This window comes from Sparus aurata, chromosome 23 (assembly GCF_900880675.1).
Source record: "Sparus aurata chromosome 23, fSpaAur1.1, whole genome shotgun sequence".
In the NCBI taxonomy this organism is placed as follows: Eukaryota; Metazoa; Chordata; class Actinopteri; order Spariformes; family Sparidae; genus Sparus; species Sparus aurata.
This window is the reverse complement of record NC_044209.1, coordinates 30,063,767-30,073,530: the sequence shown is the minus strand read 5'-3', so window position 1 is coordinate 30,073,530 and position 9,764 is coordinate 30,063,767. Positions and strand designations below refer to the sequence as shown.

Sequence of the window (9,764 nt, the reverse complement as noted above, 5' to 3'; positions counted from 1 at the left end):
CATGGGTAATTATTTAGACCTCACAGTGAGCTGCTGTCAATCTGAATAACAAAGTGAACGTCTACAATGAAATATTGTAATGAGGGCACAGCAACATACATGTAGCTATGAAATACTGTAGCTGTACAACAAAGTACACATGCTAACATGCAAAAAGGCTAACAACATGATATCATGTTAACATGGTAACAACAGGTGATAACAGGCTAACGTGCTATCATGCTAACAAACACTATGGTTGGGTAGCATAAAAACACAGTAAACATCTGTATTACCACTGAAAATATACAGTTAAGTAATATTTTACCAAACTGTGAGTCTTTACTGTAGAAACAGACAGACTGTAACATGATGACATCATACTGATCAGCCATCATGAACCAGCTGAGTGACTGTGACGCCTGCAGCAGCTGACAAAGTGTTTTCATTATAATATTCCATTCATTCATCATTTTCCTTTTTATTTTAACATGTCCTCTTCCTGTTGATCGCCTTCTCTCTGTCTCCTCCCTCCTCTCTCTCTCTCCCTCCTCTCTCTCTTTCCTCCCCCCCTCCCTTCCTCCTCCTCCTCCTCCTCCTCCTCAGTCTGCCTCAGCTGTCCTTGGTGCTGCTCTCTCAGATGGAGGCTGCAGTATTCTGCTGAGTAGCGGTGAGCCAGCTTTCTCTCGCTCTGCCTCCAGCCGTCAGCATCCAGTCGAGCCTGACGGTCCAGGAGGAGGAAACTACAGCACCCACAATCCTCTGCTGCAGCCCCGACTGTCGCCTGGCCTGGAGCGAGCCCCGTGGAACCCTGGGAGTCGTTGTCCTCGCTAACCGAGTGCTGGTGGAGGTGGAGAGAGAGAGAGAGAGAGAGAAGGAGGTGGTGACGTGCCATGACAACCGTCAGAGAGGCAGAAAGGTGAGTTTATCTGTTTGTTGGTGCTCTCGTTTGTTTACCTGCCTCATATTTCACCTCCTCTCTCTCTGGATGTTTGTCAGTATCTTCTCCTCCTCCATCTTTCTCTCTCTCTTTCCTCTCTGGCTGTTCATCTCTGTCATCACTTCTTCATCCACCATCTTTTCATGTCTTTTCTTCTTCCTGCGCTCCCGTCTCTCCGTCTGACGCTGCATTTTCCTGCTGGAGCTTCAGTCTTCTGGGAATGAGCTGTGTGTGTGTGTGTGTGTGTGTGTGTGTGTGTGTGTGTGTGTGTGTGTGTGTGTGTGTGTGTCCATCTCCACCCAGTCTGAAAGCAGCTCACAGATCATCTCATGTTCACTAAATGTCGGCTCGTTACGAGGCTGTGAAGGTTTTTCTGACGACATAAAACAACACAACACGACAACAACATGTAGTGAGACGCACAACGTGACGCAACAAGATGCTGAATACAACAAAGTGACAGTACGACATGATCCATCACGATACTCTGAGACATGACATATAAATACAGGACATGACACAAAACACACCTTGAATCTACAGGTGACTCATCAACATATAGATTATATACAAACAATCATGAAGCACCTCAAAACTGAGAAAGGAGACATGACGAGGCGTCAGGTGAAACTTGGGCAGGTTGGTTTCTGTATTTCGTGCTGCAGATTGTTTATTAGTCTTCACGACAACAACATGTCGGAGTTGGTTTCATTTTCCTTCCTTTTCTGAGGTCGAGCGTCTCTCAGCCTGAGAACAGGACGTCCACAGAGTCCATCTGTCTGCTCAGCGTCTGCAGGGTGGGAGGCAGATGGCCTTCAGCTGGGCTACCTGCCACCTCCTCTCTCCTCCTCTCTCCTCCTCTCTCCTTCTCTCTCCTCCTCTCTCCTCCTACCAGTCTACCTTGCTAGACCTCTCTCTCTCTCTCTCTCTCAGCCCCGGTGCACCTCGTGGTTCTGTTGGGTGGTTCTGTTGGGTTGCTCTGTTTCACATGATGTTTTTGGGTGATGTAACCAGGAAGTGTACTGTTGCCATGGAGACAGTTAACTGTGACAACCAACTTGTATATTTGTTCATATCCAGTCAGTCAGTCTCCACCAGAAGTCTGCTGAAGTCGCTGTTAGCACTTCCTGTTTGCACCTCGTTCATGGATGGTCTCTGAGAAGAAAGCTGATTTTTGTCGGTCTGTTAGAAAACGTCTTAATGATCCAGAGACACAGAACTGGATTCTGCAGGCAAACGCTTCCTCACATCCAGCTTTACTTCCTGGTTATCAGGCTCAGTACGTGCAGTAGTGTTTCTCCTGCTGGCCCCGCCCACAGTCTCTTGCTGAAGACAGAGGCTGTGTCCGAGATCACTCACTACTCCCTCTATAGTGCACTATATAGTGACTACGCTATTTTGTAGTGCTGTCTGAATGTCCAGTGGGGAATATTATCCCCTATATAGTGACTCAAAGTATCCCACAATGCATCGCGAAAAGAAGCGTACAACTGATGGTCACTAACCAAGCAATATTTACCATCATGCATTGCGCTGCGGATGAACACACGGAGGTTTCAATTCATGTTTCAACTGCGCTACAGTAGTGACGTCATTAACGGCGCCGGAGTGTCCAAAAGACGTTTGTATTTCTGCCGTTGAGCTCCTGTATAGTGCACTATGTTGGACTCACTATGTAGTGACCAGGGAGCAGAATGAGTGGCTGATTTCGTTCCTCCACTGAGGCTCCAGAACACAGAAGAATCGTGACTTCTCTGAGCAGCTTTGTTTGCTGTCAGTGATGGCGGTACCAGTCTGACCAGGGTTTGGAGACGGTGCAGTTCTGTTGACGGCCTTAAAGACCAGAACCGCTGTCTGGAATCAGATGTGGGCCACAACAGGAAGCCAGTGGAGGTCACGGAGGGAGGCGGGTCACATGGGAGAATTTGGGTAGATTGTGAACAAGCGTGCAGCGTTCTGGATACACTGCAACGGTTTAGTCACAGAGACTGAGAGTCCAGACAAGAGGGAGTTACTGTAGTCCAGGAGGGAGAAGACCAGAACTTGGACCAGGAGTTGCGTCACATCCTTTGTGAGGAAAGACCGGATCCTGCAGATGTTGTAGAGGGCAAATCTGCAGGATTGGGCCTCAACAGTGATGTTGGGGGTGCAGGACAGTCCATCGACAGTGACTGACAGGTCCATGTGAGGGCAGTCTGTCCCGGGATGAAGAGGAGTTCAGGTTTACTCAGGTTGAGTTTGAGGTGATGAGCAGCTGTCCAAGCAGAGATGATGCAGACATTCAGAGATGATGCAGACATTCAGAGATGATGCAGACATTCAGAGATGATGCAGACATTCAGAGATGATGCAGACATTCAGAGATGACTGCCACAATGTGGCTGCTGGAGGAGGACGAGGGGAAAGAGAGGAACAGTTGGTGTCGTCAGCAGAACAGTGGTCAGAGAATCCATGAGACTGCAGAGCCTCGTTATCTAGTGTTAGTGGAAACAGAACCGGTCCTGATACTGAGCCTTGAGGAACACCAGTTTCCAGAAAACAGGGTTTGGACAAGGAGCCGTTCCATGTGACCTGAAAGGTGAGATTTGTCAGGTATGATGTGAACCAGGTTAGAGCTGAGTCAGCGATGTTCAGTCAGAGAGGAGACGAGGATTTGGTGGTTGACTGTCGAACACAGAAGATAAGTCGAGGAGAACGAGGACTGATGAGTGGGACGAGGTTCTGGAGGCACCGAGCGACTCAGTCACTGTGAGGAGGGCTGAAGCCTTTCTATATATATATATATATATATATATATATATATATATATATATATATACATATATATATATATATATATGTATATATGTATATATATATATATATATATATATATACATATATACATAAATATATTTATATATATATATGATGTTTATATGATATATATATGATGTTTTCTTGTTTCATGTTAAACTCATGAGTTTATAATAACAATCATATTTTGTGGAAGGAGGTTCTGTAGGGTTCTAGAAGGATCCGTCAGCCTCAGGGTGGTTCTGATCTGTGCTCAGTGAGGTGATGTTGAACTGCTCCTTTAAATTAATTCTTGTCTCTGAACAGAAACTGCTGAGTCATGTCTGCCGGACTGGACGATACAGACAACGTGTTCGGTGAGTCTCACACACACACACACACACACACACACACACACAGTGTAACTAGCACATTTACCGAGGAACGGAACTCAAACACACAGTTGAGGTACTTTTCTTGAGTTTGTTACTCTTTTACGTCTCACAGGGAAATATTATAACTTTCACTCGACTACATTCATCTGACAGCTTCAGCTACTTTACAAATAAATATTACTGACGACATGTGAAGAGTTTAGTGTGAAGTGTCGTAGAAGACGGAGCTTCACAGTAAAACAGAGTTGCACTGTTAGCTGTTAGCTGTTAGCTGTTAGCAGCAGTGACGCGAACGCAGCCGTCCACAGAGTCTCGATCCTGATGAGACAAACTGAGACAGAGACATCAGTCTGTGACATCACCTCATGTCTCTCACCCTCTCTCCTCTCCTCGTTTCCGTTTCCGGTGAGCGTGAGTGAGTGTGAGTGGTTGTTGGTGGTGGATGTGCGAGTGGCGCGGAGTTTTGAATCTGTCCTGTTTTTCGGATTTCACTTGGTTTTCTACTTTCCTTTATGTACATGATCTGGTAAGTTGATTTTCTTTCTTTATAAATTGAGTGATTAAGGAGTAATCGGAGGTGTGTCAGGTGTTTTTGGAGGAATGGCGTCCTCCGGGACGCGTCCTCCGTCGATCCGGCACGGAGCGCGGATAGTCCCGCCGGATAATAATGTTACTGTGGAAGAAGCTCTGCTTGCGGTCGGCGAGCAGGTAGGACACGAGAAACTAATTTTTGCCTCACGAATGAACAAAGCAGTGGTCGTGTTTCTAAAAGAGGAGCCGCTTGTTCATTCTTTGATTGGGAGTGGTGTGTTTATAAGGGAAATGTTTGTACAGGTGTCCCCGCTGTCGGTTCCGTCCACCCGGATCACCGTCTCAGGTGTTCCGCCATTTATCCCTAATGAGCTGCTGGAGAAGGAGCTCCACAGGTTTGGGAAGTTTGCCAGCGCTTTCAAAACTGTCAGTTTGGGATGTAGAGATCCCAAACTGAAGCATGTGCAGTCGCTAAGGCGGCAGGTGTTCATGTTTTTGGACGCGCCTGATCAAACCTTAGACGTGTCTTTCAGAGTAAAGCATGATGACAGTTCCTACATGGTTTATCCGGACACATGAAGTGCTTTGAGTGTGGTGATGTGGGGCACAAGCGCTTTGCGTGTCCGCACAAGCAGCAGGCTGCGGGGGCTGACGGTGCACCGGAGGACGGTGCGGGGGCGCCGACGGAGGCGCCGGCGGTGGCTGGCCCCAGCGCTCCGGTGGCCGCTCCTACTGTGGCATCCAGTGCAGAGTTGGAAGTGGGGCATGTAGAATATAATGTAGATGAAGAGGAACAGGGGAACAACGTGTCAGTGGCTGCAGACGTGAGTAACTCTCAGTCTGAGGCTGCTGTAGATAGCATACAGGTGGCAGGCAGTGTTGAGGCTGCAGGAGCTGCAGGCAGTGACGGGCAGGATGCAGAGAGCAGCCAGGTATCAGTGGAAGGAGAGGAGATGGAGGATGACTCTGAGTCAGACTCTGTGTCCATCAGTGATGCCTCCATCAGAAACACTGACACTTACTCAGCAGAAGAGATCAACCACTTTCTAGATGTCACATATAAAAGATCAATCAAAGTAAGTGATTACTTCAGTGATACCGAAAAATTTATTAGATCAGTTGGTTTATTGAAGAGACAGGTTGGGTTCGACATCCTGGACGAAAAGAAACGCTTCCGTCTCAAGAAGCACATCACAACATTAAGAAAAGAAGCAAAAAATAAGACTGTAAAAACAAGAAGGAAGTAAATGATCATGTCTCACATGGGGGTTTCCTTTCTTTGCTGCTCTTTGCTTTTGTCATCTTGTCTGTTTTTCCTTTTTCATTTTTCCATGCAGAGCCTCAAAATAGGTTCCTTAAACATTAATGGTGGGAGAGACAAAAATAAAAGAGCGTTGATTTCTGAGGTCTCAAATCTAAAAAGGGTTGATGTGCTGCTCTTACAAGAGACGCACACGATCGCATCTGATGAGGCAGATTGGGGCTTATGGTGGGGGGGCTCGTGTTTCCTCAGCCATGGAACAAATGTTAGTGCAGGGGTAGCAGTTTTGTTTAAATCAACTGTAAATGTAACCATTTTGTCTACTATAGAAATCATAAAAGGTCGTCTACAAATTGTCAGGGCAAGAATTAATAATTCAACCATCTGTTTTGTAAACATATATGCTCCGAATCAGGGAACAGAGCGACTTGCTTTTTTCTCTTCATTAAAAACTGAATTGATTAAGTATCATCAGGACCATGTTGGTCACTGGTGGTGACTTTAACTGCACCACAGACTTCATAATGGACAGGACAGGTGAGGCACCACACCCACAGTCCTCACAGAGTCTTAACAGCATCATCACACAACTAGATCTTCTAGACACATGGAGGGTTAAAAACCCACAGGCCAGACAGTACACATGGGTGAGGGTCAACAAAAACAGTGTTAGTGCAGCCAGGCTAGACAGGATATACATTTCTCAAAATCTTACCTCCAGATTATCACATAGCAACATCAGTCCAGTTGGTTTCACTGACCACCACCTTGTGTGTAGTGATTTAGTCATTTTGCCAGGTGAACGAGTTAAATCGCACTGGTTTTTTAACAACAAGCTCCTACAGGATAACTCGTTCAACCAGAGTTTTGTGCTATTTTGGCAACTCTGGAAAACAAAAAAATCAGATTTTAGTTCTTTGAAGATGTGGTGAGAGGTCGGAAAAGCACAAATTCGTGTTTTTTGCCAACAGTACACCTCCCACTCCATAATCACAATCAAGGCGGTGGTCAGGGAACTTGAAACCAACATCAAACAAATAGAGGAGGGCTTGCACGGCGACACAAGTTCAGCGACGGGTCAGCTCCTGAAAACAAAAAAAGATGGCACTGAGCTCCTTCCTGCAGGAGAGAGTGAAGGGGGCTCTCGTCAGGTCTCGCTACCTGAAGTTAAAAGACATGGATGCCCCGAGTTCTTTTTTCTTTGACTTGGAGAGATCTGTGGCGCAGAGGAAGCAAATGACCTGCCTTGAACTCCCTGGAGGTAGAGTGACCACCGATCCAGAGGAGATGAGGAGCCATGCTTCAGATTTTTACACCAATCTGTTTGGGAGAGAGAGCTGCAGCATGGATTCCTTCAGGGAGCTTCTGGAAGGGCTTCCTCAGCTCAGCCAGGAGGAAAGAGCAACTCTGGATGGTGAGCTGACGCTGGAGGATCTGACAACTGCTGTCAATCAGATGGCGACAGGACGGGCACCAGGAATCGATGGACTCTCTGCGGATTTCCTCCAGCGATTTTGGAACATCCTTGGTCCTGACCTGCATGGGGTTCTATCTGAAAGTTTTAAAACTGGAACTCTTCCTGTCTCCTGCCAAAGAGCAGTACTTTCTCTGTTGCCTAAAAAGGGTGACTTGGCGCTGCTCAAGAACTGGAGACCAGTAGCTCTCCTCTGCACAGACTATAAGGTGCTCTCTAGAGCACTATCGAACAGACTGAAGGATGCGCTGGATCGTATTGTACATAGAAACCAGACCTATTGTGTTCCTGACAGGACAATAATGGATAACATTTTTCTTGTTAGGGATGTGATTGATGTTTGTAATTCGTACAATGTTAATTTGGGAATTGTTTCTTTGGATCAAGAGAAGGCTTTTGATAGGGTGGATCACTCGTTTTTGTTTTATGCACTTAGGGCTTTTGGTTTTGGTGATAGTTTTCTGGAGTGGGTTGGTTTATTGTACAGGGGTGCACAGTGTATGGTGAAGATGGGGGCGGGGCTGGGTCGGCCAATTCCCGTGAAGAGAGGGATAAGGCAGGGCTGTCCTATCTCAGGTCAGCTCTACAGCCTAGCAATTGAGCCCTTGCTGTGCAAGTTGAGAGAGCGGCTTAGTGGTCTCTCAATGCCGGGGTCCCACAGTCTTGGCCATCCTCCTCATGTTGTTTCTGCTTATGCAGATGATATAAACATCTTTGTCACCAGCCAGGAGGATGTACAACATTTGAGGGAAACCCTGGACATGTTTCAAAACGCCTCATCTGCACGGGTAAACTGGTCTAAGAGCGAGGCGTTGTTGGTGGGGCCGTGGAGAGATCAGGTAGCTCCCAGTTTGCCTGGTGGACTTGAGTGGGGAAGGGAAGGTCTGAAGGTTCTGGGGGTGTATGTCGGAACAAAGAACTTTGAAAAAAAGAACTGGGAGGGAGTGAAGGAGAAAGTGTGTGCTCGGTTATCTAAATGGAAATGGTTGCTGCTGCAGCTGTCGTATAGGGGAAGAGTTCTGGTTACCAATGGCTTGGTTGCTTCGACTCTTTGGCACAAACTCATGGTTCTGACCCCACCGAAAGGCCTGGTGGATGAAATCCAACGTGCCATCCTGGATTTCTTCTGGTCTGGGAAGCACTGGGTGCGGGCAGCAGCCCTCTATCTGCCTGTGGCCGAAGGAGGACAGGGCCTCATTAACATCTCCGCAAAAGTTGCGTCCTTCAGACTTTGGACTGCTCAGAAACTCCTCTACAACTGCACCCCAAGCTGGTGTGACACAGCTCGCCCGCTGCTGAGGAGAGCTGGCCGTCTGGGCTATGACAAGCAACTCTTCCTGTTGAAGCTAGAGGACGTCGACATCAGTGGACTAACACCTTTTTACACTTCTGTTCTGCAGGCTTGGCAGGTTTTTAAGATTGAGCGCAACAAGAAGGAGACTCGGGGCATGTGGTTGTTTGAGGAACCCTTGTTCTTCAGCGACCTGCTAAAGAGTAAGACGTTGCAATCTGCCAGCCTGCGAGCCAAATTCAGAGAGGCCGGCTGCACCAAACTGGGTCATCTACTGAAGACGACGGCAACATCTGTTGACGCTCCGAGGGACAACAGCAACATCACCTCCAGCAGGATAATTAACAGAGTGTTGGAGGAAGTCTGTGCCGAACTGCCACCACCTCTGAGAACATTTGTGGAAGACCGTGTGAACTGTGAGCAGTGGAGTGAGGAGAGTGAATACGGTTTTCCTTCTGTGTCGGTCACTCCGGCTCTGGGAGAATGGCAGCAGGGAGGAGGACAGTTGCTGTCTTCCAAAACTCCTCACCTGGACAAGTTTCAGGATGCAGGAACGAAAGACCTTTACCAGGCCTGTGTCAAGGTTCTCAACCTGAGCACTTTGGCAGGAGTGAGGGAGTCGAGGTGGGCCGAGTTTTTGGGTCCAGACGTCTCCCCGAAAGGCAGTTGGCGGTCCCTGTACAAGATGCCTGTTGAAAAACGGACAGCAGACCTCCAGTGGAGGATTGTACATGGGGCGATAGCTACAAACAGATACAGACTTGAGCATTTGTTTGTTGAGTGTCCTCGACTTGCTGAAATGTTCCTTCTTATAAAAGGTGGTTTGAGGGACTGGGGGAGGTTTTCAGTTTTGCTTTGTTTATCTTTGGTCCAAAGTATTGTGCGAAAAGAAAGACTGTGCACACCCTGGTGAACTTTCTGAGTGCATCTGCTAAGTTAGCCATCTGGCTGACTCGCAGGAACCTCGCTCAGGGCGTCGGCAGTGTGGAGCTGCTGCCGGCCATGAAGGGACTGGTGAAAGCCCGACTGCATGTTGAACATGCTTATTTTAAAATGGTGGACAATACTCTGGCTTTCAGCCAGATGTGGGCTGTGGGCGGAGTTCTCTGCTCTGCTCT

At 47.5% G+C, this 9,764-nt stretch overlaps 1 protein-coding gene across 1 annotated transcript; it reads left to right on the top strand.

Annotated features, from left to right (window-relative positions):
• Positions 1-761: 761 nt before the first annotated feature.
• LOC115576433 (uncharacterized) lies at positions 762-6,353 on the top strand. The gene is made up of 2 exons (XM_030409024.1): positions 762-898; positions 4,022-6,353. The coding sequence occupies exon 2, from the start codon at positions 5,196-5,198 to the stop codon at positions 5,865-5,867; it is 672 nt and encodes a 223-aa protein (XP_030264884.1). The 5' UTR covers positions 762-898; positions 4,022-5,195; the 3' UTR covers positions 5,868-6,353.
• The last annotated feature ends 3,411 nt before the right edge of the window (positions 6,354-9,764 follow it).